A 20382-nucleotide genomic window follows, 5' to 3' on the forward strand; every position below is an offset into this window, starting at 1 on the left:
AATTGAAATATTTCTTGTTTTAAAGTATATAATCTGGGTAACATAGTTGCGATAAACTTCAAACCTAGGTTAAGAGATTCACCCTGCTGACAAGGGTGGAGGTGTAGAGTTTATGGATAAACAGTTTTATGTTGCTAAAATGTTAGATTTGCTGACTGATCAAGACACATGCATGCGGCTGTATAAATGTCAAGTCACTGGCTTGATTAATGAAGTACATTTTTATATCTATGATTTACTTGTGACTGGGATGATCAATGATGATTTATCTAACTATTTCACAATAGAACATCCTATAGTCCCTATCTTGTATGGTTCTGTGAAAATGCATAAGGATGCTGTCCATCCACCCATGTGCCTGATTATCTTGAGTAAACGATGATTAACAGAACCGTTGTCCACTTTTGTAGAAAAGACTTTCAGAGCAGTCCTTGCAGGTGTTGCCATTATATTGAAGGATAATAAACGTTTTCATAATGATTTGTTTGAATGGCATAATCATGGTGATAGAGGGAGTGATTTTATTTTTGTTGCTGTTGACATTAATTGTCGTTATAGTCATACCCAGTGACACAGGTATAGAGAATATCGGAGCATTTCTCACTATGCATAGTGACTTCCAAACAGTAAGCTCATGCTTACCTGCACCCTCTTAAAGCTAATTTTAGAAAAGGATGTCTTTGTCTTTGGTACTGAATTTTATCTTCAAAAGACTGGGATGACCATGGGCACAGTGTGTGCCAGTACATATGCAAATATGGTGTTGGCGCAATGGGAAATGAAGAAGGTTTTAGTAGATAATACTTATGCACAGTATATAAATTTTTATCTGTGCTTTGTGGATGATGTTTTTGATCTGCTTATTGACTTTGTGGAGTTTTTACATATGACAACTAGTTTTCTTAAGTTCAGTCTTGTATTTTCTAACTTGTCAGTTGATTTACTTGGTGTCACAGTTTCAAAACATTTGTTTAATGGGCTGAGCACTAGAAGTTTTAGGAAGCCTTGCAGGAAGAATAACCTACTGCTCAAATCAAGCATGTACCCCAGGCATGTACCTAGGAGTGTGCACCCCAGGCATGTGCCCAGGAGCATACACCCCAGGCATGTACCTAAGAGCGTGCACCTCAGGCATGTGCCTAGGAGTGTGCACCCCAGGCATGTGCCTAGGAGTGTGCACCCCAGGCATGTGCCTAGGAGCGTGCACCCCAAGCATGTGCCTAGGAGCGTGCACTCCCAGGCATGTACCCAGGAGCATGCACCCCAGACATGTGCCTAGGAGCATGCACCCTAGGCATGTGCCTAGGAGCATGCGCCCCAGGCATGTACCCAGGAGCATGCACCCCAGGCATGACCCTAAGAGTGTGCACCTTAGGCATGTGCCTAGGAGTGTACACCCCAGGCATGTGCCTAGGAGCGTGCGCCCCAGGCAATTACCCAGGAGCGTGCACCCCAGGCATGTGCCTAGGAGTGTGCACCGCAGGCATGTGCCCAGGAGTGTGCACCCCAGGCATGTACCTAGGAGCATGCACCCCAGGCATGTGCCTAGGAGTGTGCACCCCAGGCATATGCCATGGAGTGTGCACCCCAGGCATGTGCCAAGGAATGTACTGAAAGGACAATTTATGAGAGCAATGAGGCTTTGTGACAGTAATGAGTAATTACATGGTGTTTTTCATAGACTGACTACTGATTTTTTGAGTAGGGGATACACTTTTAAGGAGATCCTTAATACTATTGAAGAAGTATGCTTTGAATGCGAGATAAATCACCAGGAGTTTTTTTTTTTTTTTTTTACTGATTCGTCAAACAATAACAAATTTGATGAATTATTGTCTGTTAATTAGTCACCCTTTCCAAATGATTGAAGCACTTACTATAACAAAAGAGGTGCTGGCTGGGAAGTAATATAACCCCTATGCCCACTTTAGCAGCAGTATAATGCTTTCTTAAATGAAAGTGTTGATTGCTGGTTTAAGCGTCTCTACAAGGTGTGACAGATACTAGCAGTCTTTTCTTAAGCAGTGACATAACTAATAACTACTTTTAGGTAGCAATTAACTTTTCAAGAATACACAAAGTTGTACTCATTTTTCTCAATAGGTTTGCTACTCCTTTGCAGATTATTGTACACTATAATGTACACGGAGTACAACTGCAAATGCCCCTGGGATGAGCAACAGTAAAATTCTCTTTCACTGAAACTCAAATTCATTATAAGTGCACCTGGCTAGTGGAGTGCTGTGTGGGCATTTATATCTCTAGACATTCCATAAACCCAGCAATTATTAGCTATATTATTAACTACATCCTTCTCAGATGTGCATGTTAAAATTTTAATATTAATAATAATGATGTGAACGAATAATAATAAGAATAATAATAATAATAATAATAATAAAATAATAATAATGACCAAAGTAACATATTTCAAATTTGTTTCACACAAAGACACTGTAGCCAAAGTATTCCAGCTTAATTCTCTGTGACACATACACACTTGCTCTGCAAAGCCAGACTGACTGTTTAAAAATGACCAGATGAAAACAGCATAAGGAACTTTCACCCACATAGAGCCCCCCACCCCCACCAACAGTTATAGTCACTTTGTTGACTGTTTACAACCATTATTTTTAAGAAGAAATAAATTACATGTAGTTTATTGGTAAGTTTGGATGAACTACATGAAGTTGTACAAAGACCGTTATTATCATACCATGAGATCTGGCCACGTGTAGCACATTTTAAATAGAAGAGAATTTATAAGAAATATCAACTACCTGACAATGTATGCTAAGTTAATATGCACAATCTCTGCAGAAGTAAACGTCATCTGAATAACTCCAGTTCAAGAGAACTATTAGTAATGCAAAGGTGGCTGCTGGTAAACACCTTCGCATCTAAATGTTTCCTCTCCAAATGTAGTACTTGACGCCCTTGAAGAATAACTTGTCAGTGTTGCACTAAGAAATGGTGTGCTGGTGATAAAACTATAACATTTCCTGAACTAGATTAACTATTGCAATAGGAAATGTCTGGCAAACAATGAAAACAGGTTCAGAGTTAGTAAGTATGCAGTACTAGATAATATTAAGGAGCCTAGAAGAAATTCCCAATTGCTCCAAAGCATTATCTACTTAAATAACTTGTGAATGTCACACAGGAGGTAAATGGAAGTGACAAGATTCAAACCTGTAGCCTTACCACAGGAAGCAATTCAACCCTGTAGCCTTACCACAGGAAGCAATTCAACCCTGTAGCCTTACCACAGGGAGCAATTCAACCCTGTAGCCTTACCACAGGAAGCAATTCAACCCTGTAGCCTTACCACAGGAAGCAATTCAATAAGTCTGAGATAGGCCAACAGTTTTAACTAAATGGAGAAATCCTTCACAATTGGATCTCATAGAGAAGACTGTATAAAACAATAGCTGACATGGACTACATAACAGATGCCGAAGATCAGATGGTTCTGATCATCACTACATAATGCAGACTGTATGACTTGAGAAGTGTCAAACCCTTTGCATTTCTGAAGGCCCTAAAAGGGTACTGCAAAATATACTACTGAAATGCAACATGTTTAAGACAGTTAATAAATGAATGAATTCCTTCTTTAGTGCAATGAATAAAGCAAAACAATTAGAGACAATACAAGTTCTGTAGTGGTAGCTTTTACTTAACATCCCACAAGTCCTACACAGATTAGAACTATTACTGCAAGTACTTACCTTTTTTTTTTGGGGGGGGGGTCACATTCTTTGAGGAAAACTACATCTCATTTTTGACCTTACTATGGCTTATCTGTCAATTATTCTAAATCACTTAAAAACTTAAAATAGCAGGTTTTGCATCAACATGTATTTCATGTGCCAGATAAAATTGAGTCTGGCTATTACTCCCTGTACCCAAGTTTGACAAGCCCCATATTATACTCACACACACACACGCACACACACACACACACACACACACACACACACACACATACACACACACACACACACACACACACACACACAAATGCACATAAATACACACATGTACACATGTACACACACACGCACCAAAATCAACCTGCCATCATCAAAATGAATGCTGCATGGATGCCACCAAAACAAATGCAGGTTGTGCTTCCTGCACACACACTCCATAGCTGGGTTAACAAAAGTAATGAGGCTGTTTTTGGCTGTTAATTCCAACTACTTGCTTTTTCTGCATTCCAGACTTTTCACACAACACCATCTCTACATGCTTGCCCTTGCTTCATTGGCTGAAAGCTGGAAGCAGCAGGACTTGTATGTGGCAAAGCAGGAACCCTTTTATTGTTTGTTTTATTTTTTGAAGTGACAGTACACAATAGCAAGAAAACTTTTATTTATTTTTTAATTCTGAAAGTGACAATATATACTCCTTTTTTAATTTATTGTTGTGCTGCCCCCCCCCCCCCACCAGCATTGGACCCTAGGCAGCTGCCTAGATCACCTACTGCTAGATCTGGCTCTGTAAGGTAACATCCAAGTCGTCAATAGAATCTGTACCCTCTTTGTTGGATAATTGTAGAAATTGTGCAGTTTTGCTAATGTATCTTAAAAATTCCACCAACTTTTCTTTTTGCCTGTCCAAATCATAAACATGTTATCAAAAACTGTAGCTAGATCTTAATATATGATTTATACATACATAAGATTATATATGCAAAAACTGGAGCTGAGACAGCCCCATTGAAACACATTTGATTTGCTTAAAATATTCACCATCAAAATACACAAAGTTAGTCTTTAGTACCATCTCCCTACACCCAACAGTAATATTAATGTCTTTTTGAGTTAGGGTGGAGTTAATGTAAAGTGATTTTTAGAACAATTCCAGTCCTAGTTCATGTGAAATCACTGATTACAAATCCACATCAGTCATCTAAAAAAAATAGTCTGCTAAAAATTTTCAACTAGCTCTCATATTTAAAATGTGCCAAGAGTCCTTAAACACATGGGATGTGTTGCAAAAACAAAATAAAAAAACAGTTACATGCACTTCATCTGCAATCAACCTGGTAACATGGATAAATGCCAGGCTTTGTATTTCATGATGTAGCAGATGACTGTTACAGAGGTGGATAAGGACAGGAAAATGGCTTTAGTTAATTAAATAGGTGCATGGAATAGGGCCTGGGGTGATTTAAATCCAATATATTTGCATGAGGGAGAAGTGCTATTCTGGGGGAGGTACTTTGTACAGTGACAGGGCAGTAAGAGTGAGGCTAAAGGAATACAGATGGATGGATGGGGTAGGACTTCATAGTTGAGGGGGAGGAAGGAGTCTGTTGTGAGCATTTAGTGGGCATGGGATTACCTAGTAAGTATAAGGGAGAAAAGAGATTAGAGCAAAAATGAACAACAGGTAGACAGGCTTTCATTAAGGAGAGAGATGGCAGTACTAGTTGAGAGAGAAACAAAGAGACACCAAATGGGTTGTGAAGGTATGAGGAGAGGAAGTGGCAGATCTGATGGGTAGTGGGGGGAAGAGGTGTGGTTAAGGCAGCAATGAAGGAGTATTTGAGTGCAGATAATTTCTTGGGAGGGGGTAATGGAATGGGTTATTTTGTTATTGACTTTTGAGTGGAATGACTAGTTGAACTAAAGGAGATGGACTAGATGAGAGACTACATGAGTGTGGTCAGGGATGTATAAAATGAGTCAAGACTGAGGTGGGTGAGGATTTGGGATAGGGTAGATGACAGGAGTGAGCCCAAGAGTAGATGGTGAATGGACCAGGGTTTTGCCCCCCCCCCCCCTTGGAACACAAACAGCTGCCAAACATGCTTCTTGCACAGTCTACACTAGTGAGATAAGACACATTATATAACAACCCCCGATTAATATTCAAAAACATGCACGCTGATTGGTCATCATGCATGTTGTAAATCAGAGTTATAGTAATGGAAAAAGGTACGGTCGCCCGGACTTTTTCCATTACTATAACTCTTTTTTAAACAGCAAAGGAGAACGCAAGATCTCTATTGCTTCACACTGTCTCGCTATGTTAAAGGAGTTTAACATAGTGAGACGCTTTAAAAAAAGAAAAATTTTACGCACAAGCACAACATGGGTGTGATGTAATTATTTCTTCACTGTTTTTTATTGGCTAAGCATTTGACCAATAATGGGTGTACCTAGCATTTTTAAATTGGTTGTTTAGATGTTGAGTTGTATAGTCTGAAGAAGCCTACGGGTGAAAGCGCTTACTATAATTAAAGTTCTACAAAAATCAACTGAGGAGCTATCGTATACATTTTTGCATTTGTTCTTGGATAACCAAAGTATTTAGGTTGTTTAATCGCATTTGAAGTTGCCATCAGGTTCCTACATACGTATATGCTTGGACTTTATATTTTTATTCTTATTTTAATGGTAGTAGGAACCGTACTCTGTTGGCTGGGTGGACTTTTTCCATTACTATAACTCTTTTTTAAACAGCAAAGGAGAACGCAAGATCTCTATTGCTTCACACTGTCTCGCTATGTTAAAGGAGTTTAACATAGTGAGACGCTTTAAAAAAAGAAAAATTTTACGCACAAGCACAACATGGGTGTGATGTAATTATTTCTTCACTGTTTTTTATTGGCTAAGCATTTGACCAATAATGGGTGTACCTAGCATTTTTAAATTGGTTGTTTAGATGTTGAGTTGTATAGTCTGAAGAAGCCTACGGGTGAAAGCGCTTACTATAATTAAAGTTCTACAAAAATCAACTGAGGAGCTATCGTATACATTTTTGCATTTGTTCTTGGATAACCAAAGTATTTAGGTTGTTTAATCGCATTTGAAGTTGCCATCAGGTTCCTACATACGTATATGCTTGGACTTTATATTTTTATTCTTATTTTAATGGTAGTAGGAACCGTACTCTGTTGGCTGGGTGTCTTTCGTACTTTTGACATTAAAAAAAGATTCTCTGTTGCTTTTTTTAAAGCTGTCTCGCTATGTTAACCTCCTTTAACATAGCGAGACAGTTTGTAAAAAGCAACGGAGATCTTGCTTTCTCCGTTGCTTTTTTCAAAACTGTCTTGCTATGTTAAATGGGTTTAACATAGCGAGACAGCTTTAAAAAAAGCAACAGATATTCTCTGTTGCTTTTTTTAAAGCTGTCTCGCTATGTTAAACCCATTTAACATAGCGAAACAGTTTGTAAAAAGCAATGAAGATCTTGCTTTCTCTGTTGCTTTTGCCCACAGCTCTGATGTACTGTGTAGGCATACACATGTGCAGTACATCAGAACTGCTGCAGAATACCAGACAGCTGCAGAAGGACAGCAAGAAGGCATTACACAATGCCATTATTTAAGAAAAGTAATTTTTTTTTTCTTAAATAATGTCATTGTATAATATCAATAACCCACTTCTGGGTGTGGGTATTGCTGGATTTACCCACAGTTGTCTTTGTTTGGCCACTCAGGCTTTGCCCTCGTGACCAAACCACACCAGCTGTGGGTAAATCCAGCATTACCCACACCCAGGCGTGGGTTATTGCTATATTACGGCAGGCTTACATGTCTCTCTGCAATGGTTCAGCTTCAGGGATAAATTGTGGTAGAAGAGCAAGAGATTCCTTAAGCCCCTTTTTAGTTCAGGGTAAGTTTTGTGGTAATTACTGGACTGAGACTTTTTACCAGTGGCACATGGTTGGAGATGTTAAAAGTAGTATTGGTATCCAGGAAACAACAAAAACAACATGTTTAACAAAAACATTTGAGCAGTAGAATATCTTGCAATATTAATTAAAAGTCTTACAAAACATCAGTTTCTACTTTAGTCAAAACAACTCCAATTTTTTTTTTTTTTGTTTTATGATAAAGGTACATGTCATCTGTATGTGCATTCCCTCAGGTAACAATATAGCTACACTTAAATATATCCTGCACTGGCTATCATGTCACTACCCACAAGAAACCCTACTAATTGGATACTTTAACATAGACTGGGGCACCTGTTCCTCAGAATATCCAACCACCCATATTAACCTGCATGCATTTACACAAATCATACCCACCCCTACCAGGATAGGTAAACCTAACCAAAAAGAAAGCATACTTGACTGGGTACTCATAAATAGTCACCCCCAACTGTACACCTCTGGTACCCTCTCTGATGGCCTAAGCGATCACCTTCTCACATATGTAATTAAGCACAAAGCCATTAATTCCCGACAACCCTTACTCAGAAAGGTTAGAAACAATATAAACTTTGACCCTGCCAAATTCCAACAAGAACTAAACTCATGTAATTGGTCTATTCTAAAACACCTCCCCTTAAAGGAAGCAGTAGCATACTTTAACAACAAATTCCTTGAGATCCTTGATTTGCATGCACCTGTTCGTTCAAAGAGAACCAAGGCAAAAACTGCGCTATGGCTTTCTAAAGAGTCTAAACTCAAAATTACCCTTAGAAACAAAGCATGGGCTTTATGGCGTTCTTCTAAAGACCCCCAAGATCACATTAAATACAGGCAATCCAGGAACGAAACTAAAAAATCCATTTTACAAGACAAAAAAAACAATACTACTGTAATTTACAGACAGTAAATCAAAATAACCCTCAGAAGTTTTGGGCAGGTTTAAATAATCTACTACATCCTGGACAAACTTCAACCCCAATCCCTGCTGCTACTATTGATAAAACCCCTGCAGATGTTTCTGAAAGTTTTAACTGATTCTTTACTGAGACAATTCAAGCCCTAGCGAGCCAATTACCACCTAGCTCCCCTGGTCCTGAAAGTAACACCCCTAGAAACCTACTCTGTTCAGCTTCCAACCAGTCGCCACTTCACTTATCCGTACCTTGATCAAAAAATTAAAACCCACTACACTTTCTGCAGATCAACTCCCTGCCGAGTTCCTACAAAAATCAACTGATGCTATTGCTTACCCCGTCTCAATACTAATCAATTGAACCATAGTAGAAGCTAAAATTTCCACCATCTGGAAAATATCCTATGTAATCCCACTTCACAAAGGAGGCAGCTCTACTGAATTCTCCAATTATAGGCTGATAGCTATACTCTCTCCACTTGCAAAGATTATGGAAAAATGTACTCATAGACAACTCATGCACCACCTAATCCAGAATCACCTTATGGCAGACACTCAGCATGGCATCCGTCCTCATCACAGCATTACTTCAGCCCTCCTAGCCTTTACTAACACCATAAACCATAATTGCAACAATAATTATATATCCTCAGCCCTCTTCTTGGATCTTTCCTAGGCATTCGATATGGTTGATCACCAACTTTTAATCCACACCCTGCAAACATTCTGTCTAGATACTAGATGGTTTCAATCTTACCTGAATGGTCAACAGCAGGCTGTCCTCTGGCAGAGCAAACTCTCTAATCTTCTACCTAACACCCTTGGAGTACCACAAGGCTCTATACTAGGGCCCTTGCTGTTCTCCATCTTCATTAACGACCTTTATACTGTAATCCCAAAAGTCAGCTGTATCCAATATGCTGATGACTCTACTCTGATTTGCTCAGCCGCATCTCCAGTAGAGTTATGGTCAGCTACCCAGACCACCTTTAATACAATAAAAAACTGGCTTTCTGAATGTCATCTAATCCTAAATCCCCCAAAAAACTAAAATGCTGTTATTTTCACCAACACGTAGGTCTACCGCTTTCACCTTTACCATAAATTCAAATGATGGCCCAATAATCTCCCCTGACCCCTCTACAAAACTATTAGGTGTCATCATAGATGATAATCTAAAATTCGACCTACATGTTAACCATACTATCAAATCCATCAATAAAAAACTAGGGTCACTTTAGAGAATAAAAGCCTTCCTAACCCCTCCAGCTAAAATTGCCATAGCTCGCTCTCACCTTCTTTCAACCCTTCTGTATGCATCCCCTCTACTCTTGAATTTAAACAAGACTGTCCTTAACAAACTCTGAGTTTGCTACAACCACATCGCCAGGTTTGGCAATGGGTTGCCTTTTAGGGCACATCATTGCATCAATCTAAATCAGCTTGGGTGGCTTGAACTACCCAGCCTAATCCAGTATAACCAACTGATTATGGCCTATAAAATCTTCTATAATCCGGACAATACTCCTGCACTTAAAAATATTATCACCCCCTATAACAATCCTAGACCGCTTCGATCCTCTAACAAACTACTAATTCAGACTAGCAAAATTAATAACACAGCCGGTGACTCTCTTTGCAAACTCTGTAAGTAGATCCTGGAACTTTCTTCCAGCTGATATTACCTTACTTTCACCTTAGGTCAGTTTAAAACTAGACTCAAACAACATTTGTCACTTAACTGGCTATGTTAATGTATCAAGCCTGGCTAACTCTCTCTAGAATGTGTAAAAATCTGTTAACCAGTTAACTGTGTAATTTAATTTAATCCTGACTTGCGCTCAGGATTAACTGTAACTTGTGGAACTTGTTTAACTTGCTTACTTATGTAATCTCTGTAAATAGTCTGTTTGTAATATGTAATGCTGGTATTATGTAATGCTGTATCTGCTTACCCTTGGAGCTTTTCTCCCTGGGCCTCCGCTGAAAATGGACATGCATCCAGTCGGACTATCCCGGTCAACAAATGCAAAATAAATAAAAATAAAAACTGATAGTTTGCATTCATTGGTGTTTTCTTTAATGTCTGTGAATATATTCATGCAGTTTTGTTGTGATCTATTTGAACCTATATTTGAAGCTGTAATTTGGAGGTGCAAGTGAACTTGTATAATAAATTGGGCGGATTTTTATTAATTTGTTGTTTTTATAATTTTGCAAAATAGTCATGTCATTACACTGATTATTTATTCTATCTACACATATATTCTTGTAGTGGTTATTCACGTCTAAACATATGCTTTTATGTTTTGTTGCAGCATGTCTATTAGTTGATGACTTTTTCTGAGCCAATGACATTTATTTATTTGTGTGTATGTATTAATTTAGGTATTTATTGCATGCTACATGTTTATTTAGCTGTCTCTTTACTTATTTATGCAGTGAGCCATTGTTTTAAAATAAAATGCAGGTACTAATGACAAATAGTTTAGTAAATTGAATTCTATAAGTGAAATGGAATTATGCACTTAACTCAGTTTTTAGGTTGCAGATTAGAACTTTCCATTAAACATATTGTAAGCTAACTCTGTATCACCCATAAGAGTAGTGCAGGTTTTCATGCTAACACTGACCTTCTAACTATGGTCAATTAGAGCACACAGGTTTTTTATCCAGCTAGGCTTGTAAAGGCCTAGAGTCTTTAACTTAGTAACCCCCTATGAATCTATGAGTTCCTTGGTTCATTCAGTGACTACTATAAACTGTCTAATGCAAAAGCCAGTCTTTCAAATTTGGCAAGAATTTAAAAACTGAATTTAGATAGTGAAATTTTAAAACTACTTTTTCTGTGGGAAGCAAAGCCAACATACCCTCTAGTGCATGATGATTCAGCACTGAGCTCCTGTCTTAATATAATCAACTCTGACATTGTTGTATCTTGCGGAAATGAGAACTTCTATTGCTTTAGCCTTCTTTGATCAGTGTAGATTTTCTCACTCAAACATGGTTGCAAATATCCCCATCATAACAAGTATATGTTAGCATGCTACAGAGTAGCAGGAAAGAGTTTTGAAGAAAAAAGAGTATCCCGAGATATCCAAAAATCCTTGTCTGTACAAACATGGTGTCTGGATTTGATAGACTGGGGCAGAAGGCATGGTTGTACAAAAAATATGGTATAGAAACATCGTTTTTTAAAGATGTCCCTGCATAACTTCTGCCTGTGTTCACCACGTTTCCTTTTTTCTTCATCTCTGTTTTGTGTTCCATAAATTTCACAGAGAGCATTTTTAAATTACCTCAGCTTTTTCTGAGATCTTGAAGAGCTTTAATATATTTTTGTCAAATGCAGCATAATCAGCTGCACAGAATCACATAGATGTCAGTAATGCCAGCCTGTAAAACACTACCTGCATTTGCAGCAAATAAATTACATTATTTAAAACAGGGTTCAAGGCAGGCAAAGTAATATGTTCATGATTTACTGATGCAGGAGTGATTCATTTTCATGTTTCTTTCATATTTATTAAATATTTACCTTGTTTAAAAACATGTCTGCAGAACCTCACCATTTCATGAACTTCATTTAATAACATTGGTAATTGCCCAAGCTAGTTCAAGGTATTTCCTTTCAGATGTAACTGAAGTTTTAACAAGTTTAATGAATGGTTGTTCTTTCTGTTTTCCTGCAGAACCGTTTAGTGCTTCCGTGTGGGTGATGATGTTTGTTATGCTGCTCATCGTGTCTGCCGTTGCTGTCTTTGTATTTGAGTACTTTAGTCCCGTAGGATATAACAGGTGTTTAGCAAAAGGAAAAGGTAAGCCATGACAGCTTCTGTATTCTTTAAAAGAAATTCTAAGAGTCTAGTGTCATGTTTAATGTACTTGTCAATTAACACCTCTTGATAAAAGTGCTTATGCATTGCAGTTCTTAGAAAATTCTGACTTTCTCCAAATGCTTCTGATTACCAAATTCATAATAATGATGAAATCCTGGGTTATTTTCACTCAGTGCTTTGTCTAACTCTTGAATCTGTTAAGATGTAGCTGTAAGAAAATTGCCTGTACATCTGCTGCAACAAAATCCACTATAATTTGATACTAGGGTTTTGCTTTAATTTTTAGATTATTCTTTATAACATCAAATTTACTTTTCTTTGATTGTGCTATTTTGCTCCAGAACATTCTTATGTTTGGTAGTGGATTTTCCTTTATCCTTTTTATTGATTTTTTTTTTCACATATAATTTGTATTGAATTTTATAAGGTTCATAAACCAAACAAAACAATAAAGCATAACACAGTATATACAGACACAAAACCTTGCTATGCAGAGAGACAGTAACTAGATGAGTAAACATACGGATTTTAACACAGCAAAGCATATAATAAAAACTAATAACAGAGACATAAAATCTTGCTATTACAAAGGGTATGCATTAAAGATGAACTGTAGTATTTAGACCCCCTTATAATATCTGATGTGATAAAAGATAGGATATGTTTATCCTTAGCTAACCATAGGAGAAGAGAGAAATATAAACGAGAGAAGAGATATGTAAATCTAATTCATGTGCAACGTGACGGAGGAGGTGTATTTCTAATATAGCACTATTTAAATCTAATTCATGTGCAACGTGACGGAGGAGGTGTATTTCTAATATAACACTATTTACACCATTTACACGACGGATGCCAAATCTGAGTGGACCAAAGAACATCACACAATCATGTTTGTTAGTATAGCGTGATCAGTATTCACATGTTATATGACTAACAATTACATGTAAAGGGGTCTTTGTGAATTGTATTTATACTTAAAAATGTTGCATGATATTTATTTAGTTGTAATTAAATCAAAGAGACTGCACCAGTAATTCTGGAAATAATCTTTTTTTTGCTACTAGAACAAAGTTTGTGTGAAGACACATGCTTAATTGCCATTTTTTGGAAATTATCCCAAGAGATTAAAGATGGGTTTAGCCAGTCTTAAGCTATAACATATTTGAGAAGAGCACAAACTGTAATTAGGATGTGTTTACGGACACCTGTTATGGATTTAGGGGTTATATTCAGGATTGTGGTTTGCCAAGAGAAGGTAGTCTTCTCAAAACCCATTTTTTCCAATTGGATCCTGAGAGAGAACTAAAGTTTATGTATATTTTTACAACTCCAGAAGATGTGGAGTATATCTGCATGCTGGAGGGAGCAGAAATGGCACGATACATTTTTGTAATACCCAAATTTCTTTAGGACTGCTGGAGTGTGGTATAAGTTATTATTAATCAAAAGCTGGGTATAAATTAAATGTTTAAAAAGGGTTAGATTTAAGGTGTTGCAAATTTCATCATATCTGGAATTAGTTGAGATTTTGCCATATAAGTCATCCCAATATTTGGAGAAAAGGATCGATGATTGATATCTGATGTTAATAAAAAGCTTGTAAGCTTGAGAAATCATTTTGTTCTTGAGGGAAAGGGTTTTAATAATTGATTGTGTTAGGGTTATTTTGTGCTCATACACTTTGATGTTTGCATATTTTAGTTTTATTAAAGATTTAAGTTGTCTTAACATGGGGTAATAGTTACTTCCAGCCCTAAATTGTCTTTTGACAGCAGCAAAGTTTGAAGGATGATGAAATTGACATACCATGGCGTTTTAATTAGAGGACAATTGCTTAAATCTTTCATTTTATTATTTATTTTCAGATTTGGATTTAGGTGTACTGGATGGAGAAAAAGGAGGGTATCTTGTAAATTCAGAGATCGTAACAGTGCTTGAAAGATATTTACTTTGTTTTTAATGCAGGGTGAATTTTAGGTTTGTGTTTATTATCAAGTATTATATATGGGATAGAGTTAGGGTTTAATTTGAGGGGTTGTAGATATCTATGCCACATTTTAACCCAGGTTGGGGTCCATGTACTTGCAGTTGGTTTGTACCTTGCAATTTGAATTAAGCGGCTTGCATTTATTATGCTGTAGTAGAGATTAAAATTGGGGAGGCTCAGTCTTCCTTTTTCTTTTGGTGTTATGAGTTTTTTGTAGGAAATTCTGGTTGATTGAAGTTTGAGATGGTAGTTTCCATTTTGTTGAAGAAATTTTTGGGTATAGTTAAATTTATGGAGTTTAGATAGTTTCATAGGTGTGTACTAGGCTAATGGACCTGGAGCCTATATAAGCCTAGCCCAAAAAGATTCCCTGACATCATGTTGCCCAAAGTTAGTTCCCAGTGCCCCTGTCAAGCAAGGCCACTGAATTGATCTCCAGGGTGAACTTCCTATTTCCCACCCACTCATCAAGATTTCTCTTAGAGAGGGCCATTGAAGTGCTCTGCTTGACGTGAATGGGAAGTTTGTTCCAGAGTATGGAAAGTCTCTGGGTTAGGAACCTGTCCCTCCAGCATGTTCTGTTTATTGTGGTAATGAGGTTAAGGTCCCTGGAGCATGTGGCATGGAGGAATTGAGATTTCTTTAGGTGTAGCGTATGTAGCAGCTCTGGGTCAGACATGGCTTTGTAGGTCAAGCAGAGATCGCCTCTAAGTAGGTGATAAGAGACAGAGTATAGCTGGAGTTTTTTTAATCTGTCCATATAGGGCATGTATCTAAGGCCTAAGATCCTCTTAGTGAGGTATTTTTGTGATCTTTTAGTTGCTGTAGGTGTCTAGTGAGGTACATACCGAATGGGGTGTTGCATTCTATAATAGGTCTAATGAGGGACGAGTAGAGAGGGATTATGACCTCTTTCTTCCTGGATGAGAAACCTTTTGTAATGAGATGAGCCACATAGAAGGACTTTCTGACTACAGTGGCAATGTGATTATCAAAGGAGAGGTTGCTGTCAACCTGTGTCCCCAGGTCTCTTATCACACTTTCGGTGTTTAGTGGACTACCACCTATGTGGTAGTTCTTGGGCACCGAATTTTTCCCAAAGGGAAAGACAATGCACTTTTTGGCATTGAGCTTAAGGTCATGGTTCTGGCACCAGTCATTGGTGTCAGTGAGGCCTTTTTTCAGAATGTCTACATCAGTTGGAGAATCAATAATGGCTCCCGTTTGCAATCATCTGCGAACTTGGTCTGCCAGAGTCCCTTTGTGTTTGCCTAAACTTCAGAGAAGTAGATGCCAAACAGGATAGGACCTACGACTGATCCCTGTGGGACACCACTTGTAACTGGTTAGTAGTCAGATTTGGAGTCTGGGTTCTATCAGTGAGCCAGTTGGCAACCCATCTTATGATATAGGGGTTTATGCCTAATTTAGTGAGTCTATCTATGATTCCTGAGTGAGGGATGGTGTCGAAGGCCTTGGCAAAATCTAGGTAAGCAGTGTGAACTACCTTGCCCTCATCCACAGCTCTGGTGACAGACTCAAAGAAGTCTATCAGGTTCATATCTTTTAACCTGGAAACATCAACAATTTGGACAAGGCCCATGAAAAATAGGTACAAATCTATACGCTGATTAACATCAAATTTGCATACATAATTACATAACTCCGCCCACTCCGATGGAATTGCGGGATACCAACTTTCAAACACAAACTGAAGAACAGACAACCAAAATATGGCACCAGAGTCCCCCTGCAGCCATTCCAATGTCCCATTACCTGTCTATTTCGCCCCATTTACCATAAACACTAATGTGTGCATACTGCTTTACTTCTATAATAATTAGTTGGATTTTATTTTTACATTTTATAGCACAATGCACAAACACTAAGACATCTGCTAAACAAAGCAATATTATCTCACAATGGAAATAGACTTGGCATTAAAACTTCTCTGGCATTGAAACACATTCATTGAAACAGCAATGAAACCCACACCACATCCAAAGGAAATGCATCTGGCCACTGGTGGATAAAGATTACTTTTGGGATGTTTTCAAATCATTGGCCCCTTGCACACAAAACAAGAAACATACATGTGTTCTTTGATACACCTTCCTGACTTTATTAAATTATATTCCTTGTGTAATACAGCCCACTTGTTAGAGAGCGCATTTTAAACTTATTGTTTGAACATTTTCCAGACAAAACTGCCCAAATAAAAACATGTCCATCATAAAAGTCTACTTCCATACCCACACAATATATATACATATATATATATATATATATATATATATATATATATAATGACAATAGTGTAAGCCATAGGCATCTTGCACAGCTTCTTGCACTTATTTTCAATTTCATTTTTTTTTTGGGGGGACGACAAACATTTTGGATAGTTGTTAGAATAAAATGTTGTGTTACCACAATGCAAACACTGCCAAGTCTTGAACCCAGGCTCTTGTGCCCTGGTAACTCTTCAAGTTGCTCCCAGAAATCTGACTTCTATTCTAACTGCACTGTATAAAAAATAATTAATGCATAACATGCCTTCTCTGTAAGACCAGCCACTATCCACTGCTTCCAGAACTTTTAGTCCTTACCTGTAACATTCTGCATCTTCTTTACCTGTACTACATGTAACTTTGCCTTCAGTCAAGATCCTGGGCATATTAACATCATGATTGCACAGGCCATATTCAAATGCAAAATTAAAGTCATGAAAAATAAACTGACAAGCTATGAATATTGGTTAGGGTTATCATACTTTTCTCCAAGGTTACCTTTTAGCTGCTGCACATGTTAGCTCTGAGCCTCCCAAGTGTTCCTTCTTTCCAGGGTCAAACCTAGCATTCAAGTGGGGTTCTATCTTCTAGATGCTGGTCTATGTTCCCCCTTGAGGACATCTGACCCATGGTGTCACTTCCTCTGTGCCTATCTCTAGGGTTTTATTATTTTTAAGCAGGTGGCCAAACTAATCAGTTTTCTCAAGGTTCCTTCTATTCTATTTTCTGCCTGTCCCTATCTTTCTAAGGAGATTGATCTCTGATCCCTGCCTAAGATTGTTAGCTTGGTGCTGCCTGCGCCTTTGCTATTGGTGCCTCAGCCATGTGCCAGGAACTAAACAGTCCACTTCCTGTTTCATCCTGACTTTTTACTTCTTCAGGGATCCCTGGGATCCAGTCAGTTTCATTCTGTCCTCTCCTGTTTTCCCAATGGACCACTTCACAGCAGTCCCTGGCTCCTACCATTTTTATTTGCAAGGGCAATGACCACTATACTGCCCTTCCCCATCTTTCACTACACCATGGTATGTCTCGGCATATCCAGGTACATATGTACTGGTTTGTCAAAGAGTATGGCCCAAAACACCTTTTAGGGTTGCAGGGCACATCATCTATATTGCTGTTCTTTCTTTTTCTGTCTCTTTCTGTCTTACTCCTCTCTTTCCACATATGCAACATTGATAGAGTTATGTTTGTACTTCTTCAGCATACATGGTATGGTAAATTTTCCAATACCTTTACATGACTGCCTGCCATAACAAACCAGCTCCACATTGTTACTTGCCATATTAACCATTACTTAAACCAAAATTATGGAATTTAAGCAAAATATGCATTGTTTTGTCCTCACTAATTGGCAGCTTCCTCAACAAATATGCTAGTAATGTAGTGGTTAGTGTTGTCACCTCACAGCAAGAGGTTCTCTAGTTCAGTTTTTGGCTGGGGTGCCTTCTGTGCAGAGTTTCATGCTGTCCCTGCATTTGTGTGGGTTCCGTCTGGGTGCTCCGGTTTCCTCCCATGTTACAAAGACATGTGTCTGGAGCATTTCTCCGCAGGCCTCCACTGAAAATTGGCTTTGTTCCAAGTCAGACTTTCCAAGTAAATAAATAATAAATAAAAAATTCTGGCAGTCTAAACAGGAGACCTCAGCTACAGTCAGCCTTACCCATTTTCCCACAAAATGGGCTGGGCCTAGGCATTCCATCAGCTACAACAGGCCAGTGATTTACATGTTCCTCTTCGGGCCGTGATTTTCTAAATTTTCATGATGGGCCATGAAATTGTACATGTAAAACCTATTTATCTGATTCTGCTATTGCCCAACCCTTTCCTCCACTTGAATTAGCCAGTTATACTATTTTCTGCAGTGCTTTTTTGAGTTTTTCTTCCCGTTACACTTGACACCTCTCCAAAAGACAATCCTAGGTTTTTCTGCAGCTTTCTATCCTTTTCCTCTTAAAATGCACATGAAAACTGTACTTTGCCCTAGCATTTATTTTACCCCCCCCCCCCCCCCATGGAGATGGAAAAAAGTTTATGTAGCCACTTTGGTTAGTGGCTTTTTGATGAATACCACATTACTGCAGCTAAGGAAAAATTCTGAATGGAAGTCACCAGTGCTGTTCCAGAAAACCTGTGCTGTCAGAAATTAAATAAAAGTGCGACTTAAAATTTGGACATTAGTCTACAAACTGCTGCAGCACTTTTTTTTTTACTTTTAAGAAGCTTCTTCATATGAATCTAGAATTATGTCTATTATTCTTACTTTTTATGATTTCTCTACCAGAGTAATTGCTTATCCACAGTAAATTGGTACGGACATAGAACTGACATTTTTAAAGGTTTTAATAAAGTCATAATGCAATGATTTTAACTCACATGTACACAAAAGCAACAGAGTAGGGTTAATCTATTTTTTATCAGTTAATAGAATAATTAAGAGTTCTTTTTCATTGATGGTTGTAATATATAAAAGGAATGATATGATGGATTGGCTTACGATCTGAAGAAGTCTTGGTAGAGTGAGATGAAATATGGTGATCTGTTAAGCGTTAGTGTATTGCAGTACAATAAAGGACTATATGAGACAATATATCTGGTGTATTCCTTCTGAGTGCTTTTCATATTCATTTTGTGTTTATCCACAGTACATTGATTTCAGATATAGTGCAGGCAGATAGAAACAATGTCAAACATGTGTCTAATTCAAAACAATATGTACCAATTATGGGAAACATTATAAACAAAGAATTTTAATAGTTGTAAGAGTCAGAAGCAGCAAATTATATTTTTTCTTATTGAGCAATTTCCACACAGGATTCATTTACATTCCTCTGGGACTTCATGGTTTGCAGTACAATTGTACGGCACAATCACTGCATACCACCATAATTCAAAGAAAGACACATCATTGACAGAATAAAAAATGCCACCCTCTTTCTTCAGGAGCAAGCTGACTTTTTAGTCATTTAAATCATCTACATAAATCACATTAGTGAAAATATAGCATACTTCAAATTTGTAAATAAAATTGAGGATTGGATGATGTGCTGCATAAGAGAACTTGCAGAAGTAAAGACAAATTTGTCACACTTTGTTGTTTATTTCCAGAAGTATTTCCAGCTGTTTTTTTTTCTTAGCTGTTGTCGCTCATCTTGTGTAGAGCTAGTTAAGACAGAGAGGCTTGGGTGTTCGTTTATATACTTTATTACATACAAATGGATCAGGATTGATAGCAGCAGCATAAAATATAAACAGATTAACTAACTGACTGACTACTACACATAGATACATGCTGACACCTCTGCAGCTCTCTACAAAATGGCAGTCTTGCTTGCACACACTCAGTAATTATATACATGTGCTAGCTGACTGTAAAGCTCCTTAAAGGTACATTCACACTCTGATCTACAGCTGTGTTATTTTGTAGTATATTCTGGTATTGCTCTAAGATTTTATAAGTTAAGTGTGCCTACATCTGCAGACTTTGTCTCAAAGAAAGCCCACTTTCTAGTTTGGTAAAAGTCCCTGATGCCTAAACTGATGTTTGACTCGTTACCTCAAATTGGAGACAACCTTACTTGTGATTTCTCTATTATACTAGAGATGAGACCATTCTTGGATGGCTTTTTATTTTGTTAGGAATCAATGCATAGGAGACTTCGTCTGAAGATGGTC

General features: G+C 37.8%; 1 protein-coding gene across 1 annotated transcript in view; it reads left to right on the plus strand.

Annotated features, from left to right (window-relative positions):
* GRIN2A (glutamate ionotropic receptor NMDA type subunit 2A) overlaps positions 1–20382 on the plus strand; it is a 1242307-nt gene that overhangs the window by 568177 nt on the left and 653748 nt on the right. The window contains exon 6 of the mRNA XM_044089077.1: positions 12280–12405. Within this exon, the coding sequence (XP_043945012.1) occupies positions 12280–12405 (126 nt within the window). The remainder of the gene's footprint in view (positions 1–12279; positions 12406–20382) is intronic.

Source organism: Protopterus annectens, chromosome 12.part0 (genome assembly GCF_019279795.1).
Source record: "Protopterus annectens isolate FY-2018-M chromosome 12.part0, PAN1.0, whole genome shotgun sequence".
Classification (NCBI taxonomy): domain Eukaryota; kingdom Metazoa; phylum Chordata; order Ceratodontiformes; family Protopteridae; genus Protopterus; species Protopterus annectens.